Genomic DNA, 19155 nt, shown 5'->3' on the forward strand with positions numbered 1-19155 from the left:
CTCGTTTCTTCTTTGAGGGTCTCCATCATCTTCATGAAATAATTTTTAAGGTCTGTCTCCTCTTCTTCGTCTATGTAGTGCTTTTCGGGTCTTGCTGGTGTTGGATCCCTAGATTCTGTTGGGGTCATGTTGGTGTTTCTATTGCTGAGTGAGCTCTTATTCTGTCTTCTTCCCATCTCTTCTTCCAGTGGGTGCTGGTGGGGTCTTTCCGTCTCCACTGGTCTCCTTCCTTCCTGAAGCTGAAGCTGGGGATGCTGACATGGAGTTTGGGGCCTGGAAGGGCTGATGTCTTTCCTGAAGCTGTACTCGCTGGGGTTGTGGTCTTGGAATGGCTGACGTCTTTGCTGTGTGGGCGGGTCTCCTGAAGCTGTACTCACTGGGGTTGGGGTCTTGGAATAGCTGATGTCTTTCTTGTGTGGGCGGGTCTTCTGGATGCCCGGAGCGGCCCAGAAGATCAAGGGGATGGGTGTTGGGCAGGGGGTCCTGCCAGAGACCCAATCTTACCTGAAGCTGGACTCGCTGGGGTTGGGGTCTTGGAAGGGCTGATCTTGACTTCTTGATTATATTAAAAATCCCTTATTACTGCAGTGTAATAATCAGGCAAAAAGTTGACACTGATACAGTTTTGCTGATTAAACAGCCATACTTTGACCAGTTTCCTGCCTTTCTTGCTGGCATCCTCTCTGGAGTTGCACACTGAACTTACTCCCTGCTCTATCTCCTTATTCTCTGATGGATCCTGTCTCTCCGAGCTTTCCTGGGCTTTTCATTTTGTAACACTACTGCTCAGTTACTTTAGAACATCTCTCTATCTGGCTTCAAAATTTCCTCATAGATAGGGGAAGAATAGGGAGGTTGTGCATCTTTGAGAGACATACCCCAAAGTGCAGCTTTCTTCTTGGTGATGATGCCTCATGAACGGCACTGCCGACCTGGTTAACTTGGTTAAGGATATCCTAGCAGATAATCCATCCACATGTCTTGTTCAGCGCTTTCCCTTTTTATAGTAAAAAGTTGGGACAGCCCCATCAAGACTACACATCATATAGTTGCATGTATAAACATATATACATGTATACATATACGTGTGTACATATATATTCTACTTATTTCAGACATCATTTCAGTTCCCATTTTGTTCTCCTTCGGTGGATTTTATGATTTTTTTTAAATGTTTTGAATTGTTACTGAGGTTTTGTAGCTTTCCACAGTGTGAGAGGAAAGAAATAAATATCTTTCTAGTTTTTTCATTTTTTTCTCTTTAACATTCAGTTAGGATATACCTAGAAAACTAAGCTCTAGACGCAGAATGGATTGTTTTTTTAGCAACTTCTGGTCCCCCAAATTCTGATTTCATGACATGACGCCAGTGTCCTTTGCTTGAGGTATCACTGGTGGATAATTATGTGCCTGCAGTTCACCTTGGAGCTCACTTTTGGAGGCACTTTCATTTTTATTAGTTATATTTTCAGAAGAAAAGAAAAACACAAACCTGGCAGTATTTGTGGAAGCACGGTGTTTATGCAATCCTCCTTTTGTTTCCCCCATTGTTTTTCTATGTTTCGCTGAAGCAGAGCCATGGCCTGTTGCTTTAAAAGCATTTGGACATGTATTTTAAGTGAATCAGGACAAGTTCAGCAGCCCTCATGTGCTAATGGGGGTAAATGCAGTGAGTGTGAGGATGCCTGTGCTAGGTGTCTGTTTGTTTGTTTTGTTTGTGTGTCACTGGCCCTGATGTAAACATGAGAGGAAGGAGTGCTTCTGGTTCCTGGATTCAGTGTGTCATGGTGGAGGAAGCTGGGATGTCATTTTAATCAGCAGAGCATGTGGGGGATCATGTTCCCATCACTGAGGACTAGGAATCAGAAGAGAGACACCAGCAGCACTCATTACCATCGTGACCTGCCTCCTCCAGCAAAGCTCTGGTTCTAAAACCTCTCAGAATAAGGCCACTTGGACATGAAGACATGTCACACTCAAACCATACTAAGTTTCTCTGCCAAGAATGATATTAGGCTCCTAAATTTGTAACAATAATGTCCCTAGGACATTAGATAAGAACCAGCTTTTATCCCATTATTTTTATTCTCAAGCATAAAGTGGAATGGAGGTGATGTTTATTACTGCTTGTTCCAGATGAGACACTGGCCATGGAGTCATCCCCATGAGGAGATATTGAGGTCCCACAGCACATAAAGCCTATGTCACCCTACAGGAGCCTGCCTGTATTTTCTTTCTTAGCCCTTGCTGACAGATGCAGATCTGCCTCCAGGCTCTGCAGGGAGAATTTTCTCAGTGCTTGAAATCCAAGATCTGCGAAACTCATGGAAAGCTTCCTCACAGTCAGTTGTCAGATGTTTTCACCTATGCAGCCTGTTTGCTTCCTAGACTTTGTGTTTCCAGGTTGCCAACATGTCGGTCAAAGGGGAAATTGGTTATATGTGTTTGAACATTTCCATAATATGGGATCCATCTTTAGAACATGTGCAGGTGACTTGGATGGAAGATGGTCTGGGTTATGCGTCCCAGTTTCACGGTGGTGCAGGACTTACCCGCATCCAGGAGAATGTGAACTCACAATTCCGAGTTTGGGCATTGCCTGGTTCTCTAATTTTGTGATTCTGGTCTGCATCTCCCACCAGCCACATGACAGAGGGGAGTGGTTGATACTCTGCAGTAGACTGGGTAGGTTGACTGGATTAAACGTATGTTGCAGTTTTGATATTTTCAACTTATGGTGTGAGTTAATCAGACCTCTTTCCCATCATCAGTGAAGAAGTTTTCCCTACTCTCCATGCCCAACTGAAGGCAATGAGTCACGTGGGAAAAGAGCTTTACTGAAGTGTTCCTGCCTAACTACAGGATGTTCCGTTCAGTTTGTTTAAGGTGGCAGGAAGAAGGTGAATGGAGAAGACAGAAAGAAAAAGCTAATGTTGGAGAAGTCAAAATACATGTTTCTACAAGGGCAGAAAATGAATAAGGCAATGTGCAAAGGGGAATAATTATGCAGTCATGACTTCTTAATATTACAGGGATCCTTAGCTTATGCCAGCTGGTTGAGAATGCTGAATAAAACCCATCATTGCATTTACTGTGAAAGTTTGTGTGGAACGAAGCCAGAGGAACATTTCAGTCTGCTGAATAACAGACTGGAGAAGACACACACTGAGTACCAGTCATTGAGAAACAACTGTGTGAGCAGAGAGCCCATTTGCAGGGGAGCATGTTGCTTTCAGAGGATGCTTGGCTAATAAAACGAAGCCTTGGTGAGCTGGGCTGCCATAAGCCAGAGTATACGTGCTGAACACAGACGCCCAGGTCCTGTTCTGGTTCAGCAAAATAATGTGCAAAAGACAATACCAGCATCAAAAGCAGTAGAAATGGCTTCTGGGCAACTGCCTGGTATATATTTCCTACTCAAAAGAGAATAAGAAGCCACCCCTCCCCTGCCATGTAGTGCCAATAAATGCTATTTTCTTCCTCACTGGCAAGTTTAAAAGACAAAAATCTGGCTTTATGACCAAAATGAAGGAATTAGAAATTCACTTCCAGGCTGTTTTCATCCCTAATGATATTTTATGAAATAAATAAAAAAACAGCTTGAAGAAAAATAGGAACCAAAATGGAAACTCTGACAACAGACCATACACAAGGAAATAATTGCGAGGTCTGAAGTATTTTTCTATGTGTGGCTGAATTGAGTAATCATGGTGCAGATAATATTTTTGAAGGTATAAATCTATTCCTGGAAAAACGGATGCTGCCCAATGAGCCATGGCATCACACATTTGATGACTATATTGTCCTCATCAGAAAGTGTTGTCACAGAGGCCCAAGGGAACTGAAAGATATCTAATTTCTGGCATGCATTTTTACGTTTCCATTTTCAGGGGAAGTAATTGTCTTGAAATGAAAAAAGAAACAGAAATTAAAATTCAGACCCTGACATCCGATCACAAATCTAAGGTAAGAAAACACCCACTTTTTACATAGTGACTTGAAGAGGATATTTTATAGTTTATTTTAGAGGAGGCAATTCTGAATTGATCTGGTGCCAGAAACAGTAGGAGGGAGCTGGACTGGGAAGATGGGGTCAGAGGTTTGTGTTTACCTCAGGTTTACTGTCTTTGAGAAGAGCTACTTCATGGAGTATCTTTTTATCTTGCATATAGAAATAAACTGATGGTGTTTATGTTGTTTGATGATCCCGGAAGGAAACACTGCGAGTACTGAAAATACAGAATATACTTCCCTAAGGAGCAAACATGGCACAAAGCAGCCAGACCATGGGCTGAGTACTTGCTACCTTTTACTGTATCTTTGCTAGGACTTGTAGGGTGAGAAAAATTGAGTTGATATTTTAAGAGTTGAGCATAACTACTGGCAATGTCCGGAGATCAAAAGAAATTAAGATGTTGAAAGACCTTAAGTCAGGTTGTGAGCCTTTTGGAAACCTCAATGCTAAGACTCAGGAAGAGCACAAACATGATTTCAATAATAAGAAATTTCAATTTAAAAAAATTGTTAAAGCTCTCAGCTATAACACATGCTCAAAACAGAAGCCGCATGTGGCTGTGTAACACTTTATCATCCAGCCCCATGGCTCTAACACACTCATGGACCAGTCACACTATTCTAAATGGAGTTCTCCTTTGTGCTGTATATTTTGTATGGCAGGGACTGTGCACCATTCTCCATTCCCTCTTTTTCAGCTGGTATGTGGGAATTAGTGCTTTATGCACTGTGGCATGAGTTTTAGATATGTTTCTCTTATAGAACAGAAGCCTTGGCAATGGTATCTGTTTTATTTGGCTGTGTTCTAAGCTGGCAAAATGTAATGCCTTCAAACAACTATTATTTATTACCTCAAAATTCTGAGGGCCACAAAGGCGGACTATATTCAAATGGGTGACAGATCTGATTTTGTGGGGCTTATTCTAGCATCTACAGTTAACTGAGGGTTGCTGTCCTCACTCCTACATCTAATGGTCTGCCACTTGCAGGATGGTTGTGTTCCTTGCATGACCTTCAGCCTCTACCGGAGCAGTCCTGACTCATTTACAGAGCACCAGCCATAGAAAAGGGGAAAGATCTCAGAGACCTCTACTTTAGGCACATTAGCTAATACCTCATTGGTTAGAGCAAGTCACAGAGTCAGACAGATTTCAGGATTTTGAGTAACAGCCTCAAACCCTTAGCAAGAGAACTGAAAACATTGCACCAAGTGTGGTCTTGAGAAGAAAAGAACTTTCCACCCTAGTGTCAATTAAGGGTGACAGAGTAAGCCATAACCTAGGAATAAGGGAGCACCCAGCTCTCTGTTCAGACCTGTGGCCCTAATAGAAGTAAAGCGTGAGATGATGAGATCTGCTGGGACCGACCAAGACCCAGACACCCTGGAGGATGAGACAGGCAGTGAAATAATAGGCCAATCAATGTAAGATACCTACCAGCCAGAGTGACAGATGTATCTCAGTAAAACAGTGACCCATAGTTATTATTTTTGTGGATTGTACCTGCCCATTGCTTCACACACACACATAAACACACACACACACACACACACACACACACACACACACACACAAAACTGTGAGCTTGCCTGCATGAATAGTGGCATGTTTTCAGTGCATACCTGACCCACAAGATTCCAGATGACCCCATCCCGCTTTCTCCAAACAGGTCAAAGAGATTGTGGCACAGCACACAAAAGAGTGGTCGGAAATGATCAATACTCATAGTGCCGAGGAGCAAGAGATCCGGGATCTGCACTTGAACCAGCAATGTGAGCTGCTGAGAAAGCTTCTCATCAACGCTCATGAGCAGCAGACCCAGCAGCTGAAGCTTTCCCATGACAGGTGGGAGGGTCAGACACGCACTCTGTGTGTGTGTGTGTGTGTGTGTGTGTGTGTGTGTGTGTGTGTGTGTGTATAAGCTCATGCGCCAAGCAAAAGTGAGTTTGATGCATCTCATACACTTCGTGTGAGGAAGCTGATTTGTAAGAAGTAGCATCTGACAACAGCTTACACCTGTTGGGAAGACGCTACAATGACATAAAGGTAGCTCAGATTGCAAGTTACATATAATGCATACTGAAAAATGCTCTTCCTCCCCTAAGTGTTCTGGGGGCTCAGCAGTAAATTGGGGCTGGAAGTGAAAAAGACCTGAATTCTCTTAGGAAGATAAGACATGGTGAAGGAGCTCCTAGGGTGACTCTCATCCCACAGCAGCAATGCACTCGAGAGAGCCTCCTTCCTTTCTGTGTGTTGCTAAGAACACAGACTTGGTCAAGAGGTAGTTCACTTGCCTATTCCCATGTCAGTGAAGTGCACACTGCACTTGAAATAGTGCCTAGGCTGGGCTGGCCTCCTCCCTGGACAGGAGAGCAGGCCTTTTTCTTGCATCTTTGCATTCCAGTTTGCTTGTAGCTTGCTTGCTCTTCATTAAGTACTGACCATATGCCACAGGCAGGGTATGCTCTTATGCACAGAACAATACAAAACAGAAACTTTGCGGCAATAAAGCAAAACGGTCATTTTTAAAATGGCAATTGCCGAAATTATATGGTTGTATGCGAAAATTTCAAGTCTTACTTTTGGTGAGACATCCTGCCATGAGAAAATGAAGTGGTTTGCCATAGCTTCCAGTCCTCATGTGAAACTACTGCATGGCATCTCACATGATCCGGTTTGCTCAAGACTTGTGCTGTGCTCTATGGAGTTCTGAGTACTTGGTCTGCTTACGCAGGGCTAGAGGATGTCTTGTCTGTTTTCTTCAGGAGTGCTTCTGGTCGGATATTTGCTATGCAGCAAGTCTCTGTCTGCAGCCTCCCCTACCCGCTGTGAGCACTGCTAACATGCCAGCTTGTGGGCACCTCCCCCTGTTTCATTGTTAGAGCATGAGTCACTCTGTAATCATCATGTTTGTAACCACACAGAGAAAAATTATTAGCCTCTAAGCTGGACTTTACCTGAAAGAAATAAAAAAAAAGATGTTTCATTGCTTAGAAAGATATTTTTTAAAAAATCCCACAAACCCAGCTGCTTTAGAACATGTCTGTGGTCAGCGCATCCCTCGCAGTAACGGCAGTACCAGGGTTTTGTTTTGTTTTTCTTTTTCTCCACTGCCTGGAAGATCGTTTCTTTTCTGCTCTGTAATTGTTCCCATTTATTGAGTGCTTATTACTGGCCACATTCGGTCATTCGTTAAGTGTTCTTGAGTGAAGGAAAGGAAGGAAGAGTGGGTGTGTGGAAAGGTCACTTTACTATCAAATTGTGGAAAACTCTAAGAGTGATTGCCTCGGGTCTCTCATTGTCCTACTACGGGATACAAAGTAGCTGACTAAAACTCCATTTTAGCCTTGCCCATCCCTCTTGATGTAGAGTAAACGACTGGACTTAAGTAGCCAGTGTCCTGCCTGCACATTCTGGGCAAAAACCTAAGGAGATCACTGTTAAATATTTTAAGCTATATTCCTTTATTGTATACATGGGTGATGCAAAAATAGTCAGCTGTAAATACAGGTCTGGTATTTCCTATCCTTATTTGGAACTATTCAGTCCCTTTCATTCCCATGGGCTCTTGGTCAACAGCAAGGTCACTTGTGAAGGTTAGAGTATCCTGTCTCTTCCATCTCACTGGGTCCCAAACAGTGCATGGTAAAGTTGAACATCTGTATATTTTTTCGAGTAAAATACATCATCTTTACTCAAATATACCAGCCACAACACATGTATCCACTAGGTGGCACTGTTGTCCTCAATCATCACTATACTAGGGTTCCTTCTGTCCTTTGTCAAAGTATAAAACAACTCCATGAGCTCAGTCATGTAAAGAATATGAAATTAACCCTATTGTTACACATTGTCTTTGTGGCTTTTGTTTTCCATGTTATATATCATAAAGGCACCCTTTTAACGCATAGTACACAAAGAGCATCCACACTCATCGCAAGCACCAGAATTCCATCTGTATACTCATTAACCTTCAGCTGTAGCCTCGTGGAACTCTTAATCACCATCATACACCTCTCCATTCATTTATTTTTATTTCATAGGGAAAGCAAGGAGATGCGAGCCCATCAAGCTAAAATTTCTATGGAAAATAGTAAAGCCATCAGTCAAGATAAATCTATCAAGAATAAGGCAGAACGGGAAAGGTAAGTGTGAGAATGCTCATTGGGACACTCTGGTTTCTTGGGACAGTGTCAGCAACATCTAACCGTGTAAATGCAACATGGATCTGAAATATAACACTGGTGTGTTCTAAGAGTTCTGTTAGTACAAATACCATGGAAGTAAATTATTACTGCGGTAGTACACTGGTTTCCAGTATTGTCCTGCTAGCTGCCACTGGTAAACTGCATTTATATTCACACAATGTATCATAAAAACCCAACAATATTCGATATAATTCTATAGCGTTCTTCCTGCATTCCACCAAACTGTCCTGCAAATCTCTCTCCGGCTCAGGTGTCAGCAAGTCTGGTGTGATGGTTCTGACTGTCTGAAAGGCTTCTTCTCACCTTGATTGGCACCCTTCAACACCAGGGATTATCTAGAAAGCTCCACTTAGATTTCCTGGTTTGTCTGTGGGTTAGGTGGGATTTCTGGAAGGAGAGACTGCCAGGAATGTAGGTGGATGTGACTTACAGAGCAAGGAATCTTCCTCAAAGACTGGAAGATAAGATGGGGCGAGGCAAGGCCTGAGGAAGACTGTGGTACCACATGTTGTATGCCAGCCTTCACCACAGCTGTTAAACGGAGCCTGAGGCAATGTCAGTAGCTGTGTTACCCATAGCCAGATGTTGCTGGTGAACACAGATAACAATCACCTCATTACCCATGATCCATCTGTAAGAGTCCAGAAGCCTTCGGCTCCACAGGCAAAAGATCAGGCCAGAACTGGGACAGCCATGGACAGCAAGGGTCCTGCTCATGGACAGATGATATCTGGTAAGATATGGCCTTCTCTCTGAAGACCAGGTCCACTGAAAGACTGTTTTCTGCTCCACAAAGCACAGGATACAGATTAGCCCTTGGGGACCGATGAGGAAAAGGAGTTTAGGGTTTCAGACTCATGCGTCACTTCATGAACCAAGGACTACTATAAGATTTTGCAGCACCGAAGTAGAGTCTCTGCGCTTTAGCTCTGGCTGCCCTGCCTTCTGGGATACTCATTGCATGCCAATGCTTAGAGTGAGCTGCCTCGGTTGCATTTATTCTTTTCAGCTATTAAACGATGCTAGATTATGATAAATCCAAATATGACACAATATAAATCATCCTGCCATGAACACATCTTTTATGGTGAAGTTTTGTAAAATGACATTTAAACATAATATCCACCAATGGGAAATGGAATTCCATAGTAATTTATTTTGTATTATTGTGTGTGTGTGTGAGAGAGAGAGAGAGAGAGAGAGAGAGAGAGAGAGAGAGAGAGAGAGAGAGAGAGAGAGAGAGAGAGAGAGAACAAATAGGGACACCCACAATTCTACAAGGTGTTCATGCGAAGGTCGGGTGACAAGAACTTACAGTAGTCAGTTCTCTCCTGTGGGTCCCAGGGGTTAAACTCAGGTTGTCAGGCTTGGTTGCAGGTTCCTTATCCATTGAGCCATTTTACTGGCCCTAAACAGTAATTTTGAGCTGCAGATGAATTGCATTTTTTAACTATTTAGCCAAGATATTTCCCAACCACTGTGGAGTGCCCTTTGTGCCTCCCAGTAAGAAGTTACCAGGGAGATCATTAGTCATCGAGTCCAACAGCTCTTTGGATTGTGATATTGTAGCATCTCTCTGGCTCTTGTTTAGTTCTCAGACGTACCAGTCTCTGAACATTTTCTTAGATAAAGAACCCTGTCTGAAGGTGTTATATACATAGAAATACATCTTCTTCAGCTCAAATGCATCAGATATTTCAAACATCCTAAATACAAATTAAATATGAATTGTTTTAGACTGTGTTGCTAAATTTGAACTCCTTGGGGCTATACAAAGTGAAATATAAAATTCAGCATGAAGACTTTTATCAAATATGTTACAAAGTAGACTTAAGTTCAGCTGAATTCGAATTTTCATTTCTTTTTTCTTTTCCTTTCTTTTCTTTTTCCATGCAGCTCTTATGTCTTATGTTTCTAAGGCTAACCCAGGAATTCACTAAGATCCTTCTGTCTCAGAGTATTGAGCTCTGGGATGGAGGTGGGGGTCAGCCAACATACTCACCTTTCAAATCACTGTTCTATTTTTGGGTCAGAGAAGACATTTGATCAGAAATTAGACACTATTCATAACAAAATGAAAATGCAAGCACTGTGTGTCATGGGCAGAAAGAGCAGTGACTTTAACATTAAAAGCACGTGTATTTCTTAAAAGACATCAAAATTAATGACAAAAACATTCAATGTAGGTATAAAAGTAAAAACCAGAGTGAATACCAAGATCCAAGTTCAAAATAAACAGCAAAATGCACAAAGTAGTAGAGTGGGGGAAAGCATCCAGGAAAGTAATAGCTATCTAAAAACAATTGTGAAAACAAAGGGACCACTCACCAACCTGTCAGCAAGAATGATCAAGAGGAGAGAAGAAGCATGAATTAGTGATATTTGGGAAAAAACAACTGAAGATAAATAGAGGCAAATAATTTTTAAAGGCTACTATGATGCTAATGGTAAATGTGAAAATATACATAGAGTGGAGAATTACTTAGAAAAATATATGTGCCCCAGTATGCAGCCCATAGCCATGTGAATACAAACAGCACTAATTCAATTTGGAAGTTATTAATAATGTTAATATAACAAAAGAATACATGAGGTTGGAGGAAGAGTGGTTAAAGGCACTGGGGGACATTAGGGAAGGTAGTAGGAAATTCACATTCTATACATGTATACATTTTTAAAGAATGAATATTATTTTAAAAGAGAAAGGAAAACACACATGAAGTGACTACAAATGGAAAAGCCTGAGAAGCCATTATTACAGAAGTTATTATAGAAGTTCACCATTTGTATGTTGTCTAGTCATGCAAAACACCTCATCCAGGGACACAGTTAAAACAGCGTGATGCACCAAACAGGGGCAGAATTGTCAGTATCTGACAAGTCAAGGGTGGGTAGCTGTGTGGGGAAAGCAGAGTCCCATGCTCCAGCATACAAAACTATAAGATAGGGTTAAAGATGGAGCCATGGGATAAAGATGAAGTTGTCCATATCCTACCAGCAAGCAAGTCTGAGAGCTTGGGTTTCTGAAGGAAGCTGAAAATACCCTGCTAAGTCCTGAAAAAACACAGAATGATTATAGCATACAAGCAGTATGCATCAGTGCTATGTGGGATCTCATTAGGAATGCTGAAGCCCAGGCCCCCTCCGCCTCTCTGTGTCTGGCTCTGGGCCGAGGCACAGCAGTCTGTCTTTGATAGATCCTCCCGGTAATTCATGCACTGGAAAGTTTGAATGCTTAGATGTACTTCACATGGGCATATCCATGTATAGTAAAAGTATTAGAATATGGCTAAGTCAGCCTATGCTAGCCCCAGGACTTCCTCCAAGGAGAGGAAGAAGGGGAAATAGAATCTGAAGGAGTACAAAAGTTTGAATTTTGTATGGAACATTCTCTTTTAGTTAAAAATAGGAGTTCAGGGATGGACAGATGGCTCTGTGGTTAACGGTGCTTACTGTCTTTGCAGAGGACCTCAGTTTGCTTCCCAGAACCCACATGACAGTTCACAACTGCCTGTAACTCCAGTACCTGAGGGTCCAATACCTTCCTCATCCTCAGAGGGCTTCTGCACATGCTTGGTGCAAATAAATTCATGCAGGCTAATACACATTTACATGAACAAAATGAATAAATCTTAGAAGTAGGCGACCACAAAGAAACATTAGTATTGGTTAATGTGAGTGAATTGCATCCAGATGATTTTTATCTATGAATATTGCATGTTTGGAAAATGCTACAATAAAAATTAAGGGGAAAGGAAGCAATAATCTTATCAAGAAAAAGCAGTGAGGTAAGACTGGTTCTTATGGATATAAGTCAATCCCACATGGTGTCACACTATTATTTGTCTCCATTGTTTTTAGGCGAGTCAGGGAGTTGAACAGCAGCAACACTAAAAAGTTTCTAGAAGAAAGAAAGAGAGTAAGTATATCACGCTTTTCTCAGCATTCCTTTTGAAAAAAAAAAAACCTGTGAATAATAACTTGTGCTCACTTCCCAGCATTTCAAGCTGATTTCCTTACTTTTCTGTATATTAAATATTCCAGCATTGCCCTTCCCTTAAACCAAAGCAATTACTTACTGAAATCATATGGAAATTATCTGACAGCATTTTATGTAGGATACAAAGCCGAATTTCAGTCATACAGAAGTGCTCAATTTTTTTCTAAGATTTAGGAAAAAGAAGACATGTCCAATATCATATATGAATTTAAACTCTTAACAGTTTTTCATGGTCTTTTTCATTGCCCTTTAAAAACTATGATCACCCTGTTAAATAATAAGCTTAATATACCATCCATCATTTATAATTTTGAGACTGCAGCTTAAAATTGATCATATTTTTTTCTCCAGCTGGCGATGAAACAGTCGAAAGAAATGGATCAATTGAAAAAAGTCCAGCTCGAGCACCTAGAATTCCTAGAGAAACAGAATGAACAGGTATTTCCCCCAATGCATATAACAGACACAGGCTGCCCATCAGCTTCAGGGTGGTGCCATGACCTACAGGAACCCTCTGGGAAGGGCTGTGGCAATTAAGTACAGGGGAAGGTAGAGAGACTTGCTGGGTGCTTCCTCCTTTTTATCAAAACAACAACAAAACCTACCCAGAAGTGCCTTTTGTGGAATAGGAGAGGAAAGTGGGTATGGAAAATAAGCGTGCAATGTTGTCATTTGGGTCCATTATAGGAATGGGTTCTAAGAGTGACTGTACTAAGAGGGAGGATATGAGCAAACAGGACACAAATTATTTCTTCATTTTCATTTAGAGCCTTGTAGCTTGCACTCTGTAGGTGATAGTGTATTAAACAGCAAGCTAGAAGCACCACCTATCTTCAGTGTCAATCTAAAAAGTGAACTTGTAAGTAGGATCTAAATTCTTGCCTCTGTAACTCAACAAGCAACCCAACAGTTTAGCATCTTCTCTCTGTTTTTTTCTCGAAAGAAAACAAATCAAAAACAAAAACAAGAAAAACACTCAACAGAGAAATTCAAGCATACACACGATGTTAACCGAACTCCACTTAGTCAGTTACCTGCAAATCACCTTCCCGAAGGGTAGTATATCAGACTCCATCCACAGGAGCCACAGAGCCCACCAGGCTTCCTTTCAGCCTCTAGCACACAGGGCACTGTATCTCCCAGCAAAGTGTACATTTCCAACTCACTTGGTTCCATTTCACTCTTGGTTCAGACATTGTACTTTGTTGATAATTTACATCCATTTAGAAACCATAAAGAGCTGTTGATGAAATAATACTACTGCATTTTTCTCTTCTATTTCTTTCCCTCTAGAAAGCAATGCTATGTAAGATTTTTTCAGAGTAAATAGCTTGCCCTGAAGAATACTTCAGAAGGAATTACATTTTAAAAGGCCCTTAAGAAAAGAACACAAACCATAGTCCTTTTTGTCTTGTAGCTTAGGTAACAAACCTAGCTTCTGGTTTCAAATCTTACTCCCTGCTGGACAGTACTCAGTCCACGCATGGTTCCAAATTGTCTCGTGTCATTTTCAGCTAGTCAATTCTAGCCTTGAATACTGTGCTGGTCCCCAAGAGAGACTGGGTGTGTGTTTGGTCCTAGAAGTCCTGTTCATTTGACCAACTCATAAATACATTGTATTCTGGACCACATTGTTCAACTTACACTTTTTGTTCTTAAAGCACTTCTTAGAATGTGTCCCTGGCAACACAAGACTGTCAGAAAGGGTAAAGCCACCATTTCCAAAGCTTTAGAACTCACTTCAGGGCTTCAAGGAGAGTAGAGGGTGAGGCATCTTTGACAGGGTTTAGAGGCTGCGTTAAAAGAAGGGCATGGTGAAAGGCAAGACACCGTTAGGTTTTAACTATCTAAATTAAGAAACTATTTAGAAATTATCATGTCGCTTAGCAACAAGTTTGACTAAAGAATGTAAATGTGCTAAAAATTACTCATCACTACATAGCGGTGTAGATCAGAGCTACAGAATACAGTTTTCAGGTGTTGCTACTTTTAAAGCATAACAAAAGAATCACTATGAGCATTAAACTATTCCATGGATAATTCAAGCCACCTCAGAGTATGTGAATTAAAACGTGGGGTTACTGATAGTTGTAGTTTTTGGGTCATGTTGTAAATATGCTGCCTTTTTGTTCTTAAACTTCATATAATACCTATTAATATGTCATAAGTATCATCTACTACCCACAACTGAGACTTTGAGTCATAGAAACTTATGAAAGTACAGAACATGGAAGATATTCAGATGTAAAAATGTAATGATATTCAAGAAAAAGACATTCACTATATCAAATAGAAACTTCCAGCAAATGTAGAGTTGGGAATCAGATTTCTACATTAAGGTTCAATTTACAAAAATCACTTGCTCTATAGTCAATTAAACACTAGGTTTTTGTAGTGTGTTTTTTTAACACAAAGGTCAAGAAGTGCTGGACTCCCACTTTCTCTGTCTGCTACATCACTCTCCTAGGCACAGTGCGGGGGGGGGGCGGGAGGGGAGAGTGTATCCACTTGATTTCTCATAAAGACAAAGGCTGGTGCCACATAACAGGACTCCACTCGTAGTCAAGCAAACATTACCTTAGTGAAACAGTTTGCTGTCTTCATGACATCCCAAACTTCTAAATCAATCTTGCATACCGTTGTTAAGCCGCAGATTTCTTCTTTGTGTGTAGACCAAAGATGATTTAGTTAAAACCTCCATACAATATTGCCATTTGAAGTTTCTCACTCTTTCCCCTATTCTTATAGATCTCCCAGCCATGCCCTACCAACCCATAATAAAGCCTGGTGGATCTACTTAACCAGGCCACTGTTGGAGGCACTGGGAAGAACAGTAATGGGTTCACAGAATGTGATCTTGATTCTGGATCCTTTGTCCTTTGTAAAACACTTTCTCGTCTTGCCTCCTCCCTCAGCCGGTTGTTCACTTAGACTTCCAAGGACCAGGGCACTTTTTTTGTAACTTGGTTTTTCCCATAGTTCTTCAACCACTCAGTGTTTCATCTGTCTCCACATGTACCATTTCAGACATTTAACGATTTCATTACTGTCACATTCAAGTCTTAAAAAGTAGTATCTGTCATCAATCCTATCAGTCAGTAAAGTGAGGTAAAGGGCTCAGCTACAGTCAGACAACCTCACCCTCACAGGAGAGAGGCACACGTTGGGCTAATAGGCATTGGTTGTTTGAAGATGGAGGTCCCCATCAATTGTTTGTTTTGTTATTTTTATTCCTTTGTTGAGCTCAGCCTGGGGAAAGTTGTTGCTAATGGGTGTATATGTGTTTTACTCTTAACTTTTTTGCTTTTCTGTATATGGTTTTGCATTCATTTCTCAAAATCACTTCAGTATTCATTTATTTTGTTTTCTATGTATGACTCAATTTTGACATTACTATTTTTGTACAAACAGCTTTTGAAATCCTGTCATGCAGTGTCCCAAACACAAGGTAGGACTGAAATTTTGACCATAAGCAAGACCTTGCTTTGCTCTGGCTACGTCAGTATTCTTGGTTTGATTTCCATTTATGACTCCCATCTGGTGATAACTAACTGATATCTAAAGGGGTTAGACTTAAAACCCTAGCTATTTCATGCTTGAATTCCTCATCCTACTTAATCTGCAATGCTGTCACATTTGTTTGTGGTAGTGTTTTAGCCAGCATTTCCAGTGTAAATCTGGGAATCAGGTTGTTATCATGGAGGAAACCCAGACATAAGAACATTGTTTATATATAATGTCTATTGCTGCTTTTCAATGATGTAGTATTGTGATCTATGTGCAGAAATATTGTAATACAATGGCTTTTGCTATGTTCTCTGTTAAGTCTGGGCAGCCTATGACTAGTCATCCCTTGCAAGGTGACTCTAGAATTGACTATTTGAAGCGTAAACAAAATATTTTTTGAGAAAGATGTTTGTCTGTAATAGTCAGACATCTGCTAAGTTGTTCCCGGCAATAGAAATGGCTGGTCACCCCGCTCATGTAAGAATTTAGCCCTCAGAATAATCTTTCAGTGGCATATAATTATGCATTCTATACAATGCTCAATAGACTCCTTAAATGCAAAGGGGCCAAGATATAGGGAATCTTTTATTACTGTTTACTGAACATCAAGTCATTTAATTTCCAGTGCTGACAATGTCTCACAGCCATCTTATAATACTGTTTGTGTCATTATTTCATGTTTGTATATTTTTCTTCATTTCTTCATTTTCCTGTATTACTATATGTCAGGCATTGAAATTTATATGGGTAGAGGGGATCATTAGCCCCAAATTTGCACAGATCTAAAATTCTTTGGCGATGTTACATCTACCCTCACTAAAAAAGATGAAAGCCACAAGGTTGGAGCAATTGTGATAAAAGCACTGCATTGTCTGTGAGGACCTTATTTTTGTTATGGAACTTCATTTGGGATACTTAGATACCTCTAGTATGATCTTGAGTTCAGCAGCCCCTCCCTCTGACTTTCCATGAACAGTGACATCAGCGCACTTCAAAATCTTCTTCCCACAATGTATCTTACCTGTCCTTTGTTTCAGTGATCTATCACTGAAAATGGGAAGGGGCACTGATTTCTTACCACACCAAAAGGTACAAGCATATGGATTTAGCATCTAGGCTTTTGGTTGGAAAGCCAAAGTTAAAATGAACCATTTGTTTTCCCCATGTTTCCAAGTAATTACTTGTTATTGGAACTTCCTTCTGTAGACCCTCTTGAGTAAGCTGCTTGCTTTAGTGACTATCTTAATTCAAGATATTAAATTCAACCTAGCTTATATCCTGGTGGTCTGTCAAAAGTAAATTACTTCAGAGAAGCAAGAGCCCCCAGAGTTTGGGTAGTAACATTTCTGGAATCTACATGCTCCTATCATGTTATGTTCATAAGTCAAAGCAGTATAATGTATATGCATTAACCTTACTTAGCCCCATTGAAAGACGCTTAAGCAATTACTTTTAATTAAACTTTAAACTGTTTGATAATTTAGTTGCACATAAGCTATACTATTCTGAACGTGCTATAATTATCCACACAAAGTACTGGCAACACATGACACTAAATCAAACTGTTTGATCATCTAAGTATCTGGCTCAACTTCTTTTCATGTGATTTTCCCAGAATTTTATAGGCGAATCTTTCTCAAACTTTTATGTATATTAAAATTTCCTGGAAGATCTTGTTGGACTACAGATTCAGATAGAGTGGATCTTAAGTAAACTCCAAGAATCTGAATTTCTGAGAATATCCCAAGAAGTTCTGAGGCTGTCAGTCTACTTGTCACATTTATATAAAAAGAATAGTTTTAAAGGAAAGAGACCAGAGTCAGTGGGTGCCTTCAGAAGGGGATTTCCATGTGTAAGGCTGTGTTTCTGGTGTTGTAGGCGAAGGAGATGCAGCAGATGGTGAAATTGGAAGCCGAGATGGACCGCAGACCAGCAACAGTAGTATGAAGCTTCAGAGTGCAAACTGAAGCTGGAAAACCATGGACCATCGGGAGATCATGCCCAGCTTCTAAACACAGACTCCACGGACAAAAGCTGTTCTCTTTTGTGTTTATTTTATGTATAGACACTGTGTTACCTGAAACCACATGGACTAGGGACTGGGGATGACCAAATGTTCTATTTAACAACTGAGTATTAAATTTCTTTGGCCAACCAAAAATTGCTATGTATGTACAACAACAGCAACAACAAAGAATCTCCTATTCCTGACAGGCAGAGTTGAACCATGATAGACAACTTAAACATGTTTACTCTAAGACAGCATCACAAGTCAGTGGGCTTAGTGTTTACAGCTCTGCTTTGTGGTGCATTAAGACATGTTTGAGCTGCTGCAAACAATAGTGCATTAGTAACAGTAGTAAGCGCATGCACTAGAAGAAGCAACTCTGTCTACAGTTCTTTAGCAGAAGTGATGGTCTGCTATACAAATCATTTTGCAGAATTTTCTACACCTAAGTTACCTCATCAGTAAGTGCCATGTCTTTACCATGCCATAAGATGCTAACTTCCTGTAAATGTTGCAGAAACTGTTAGAACAATAGACACAGAAGAGTGTTCCTGTGCCAAGCTCATCAGTGCTCTAAGGGGGGACTCAGCAGGCTCGTTTCAGAAAGTTTACAGCTGACACTGCTTTGTAGGGATTGCTTCTGCAGATTCCAGATATTACAATTCACTATACACTATAAGGATTGTGAAGTGGTTATTGGCAAATGTTTGTAAATGTGACCATGTACAAAGTATTTATACTCCTTAATTCTCACGGTTATAGTACGAAATCATCTAAACATTACCACGTGACAAGACTAGTAAACAGGAATCATAGACCTAACGTTTTGCATGATGCACAAGCGCCAGTTATGACTAGCACATTCAGACACAGTTAATCTAACACCAAATAAATACTGGTTAAGTAAATGTATGGCACAGAATATTATTTGACTATCAAGACTTTTAGCATAATGAAAAAGTCTATATATATGTGTATATTAATTATGTGGGCATTCTTGATACTTCAAGTTCTAGTTTGAAAAAAATACATAACTAATTTAATTTTACACAAAAATATTTATGCAGATTTTCAGACTTTCATATCAGGAAATAACCTTTTTATGTCTGTTAAATATTCAAACGATTTGCTACCGTGTTAATCTGCATGGTCTTTTCGCCTGTTGTAGTTGCATTGCAGGCGGCGCATAAAGTGGTGTGCTGGGATCAAGTCGTGCTACCCAAACCCAGAGGAGTGCAGAGACCTGGTAGCCTTGAATGAATCAGATTCCTGATTTTCGGATGCAAAATGCCAACTTAATTGTTGTATATGATTGTACAAATTGATTCTGTGTGTTCCTCTGAAGAGGACAGAGAAAATTATGATACCATAAAGGCTGAAATTCAACTTACAACTTCTCTAATAAAAAATGAAAACACA

The 19155-nt window shown here is 40.5% G+C and overlaps 1 protein-coding gene across 14 annotated transcripts in view; it reads left to right on the plus strand.

Moving 5' to 3' along the window:
- Window positions 1-19155, plus strand: part of Plcb4 (phospholipase C beta 4) — a 375454-nt gene extending 356299 nt beyond the window's left edge. For 10 of the 14 annotated variants that reach the window (XM_040746359.1, XM_040746367.1, XM_040746358.1 and 7 more), the window contains 7 exons: window positions 3891-3966; window positions 5683-5858; window positions 8057-8158; window positions 12083-12140; window positions 12573-12659; window positions 15633-15669; window positions 17607-19155. In XM_040746359.1, the coding sequence (XP_040602293.1) occupies window positions 3891-3966; window positions 5683-5858; window positions 8057-8158; window positions 12083-12140; window positions 12573-12659; window positions 15633-15669; window positions 17607-17695 (625 nt within the window). In that variant the 3' untranslated portion in view covers window positions 17696-19155. The remainder of the gene's footprint in view (window positions 1-3890; window positions 3967-5682; window positions 5859-8056; window positions 8159-12082; window positions 12141-12572; window positions 12660-15632; window positions 15670-17606) is intronic. The other 4 variants (XM_040746368.1, XM_040746370.1, XM_040746369.1 and 1 more) reach the window with 1 other exon arrangement.

Source organism: Mesocricetus auratus, unplaced genomic scaffold (genome assembly GCF_017639785.1).
Source record: "Mesocricetus auratus isolate SY011 unplaced genomic scaffold, BCM_Maur_2.0 Super-Scaffold_100004, whole genome shotgun sequence".
NCBI lineage: Eukaryota > Metazoa > Chordata > Mammalia > Rodentia > Cricetidae > Mesocricetus > Mesocricetus auratus.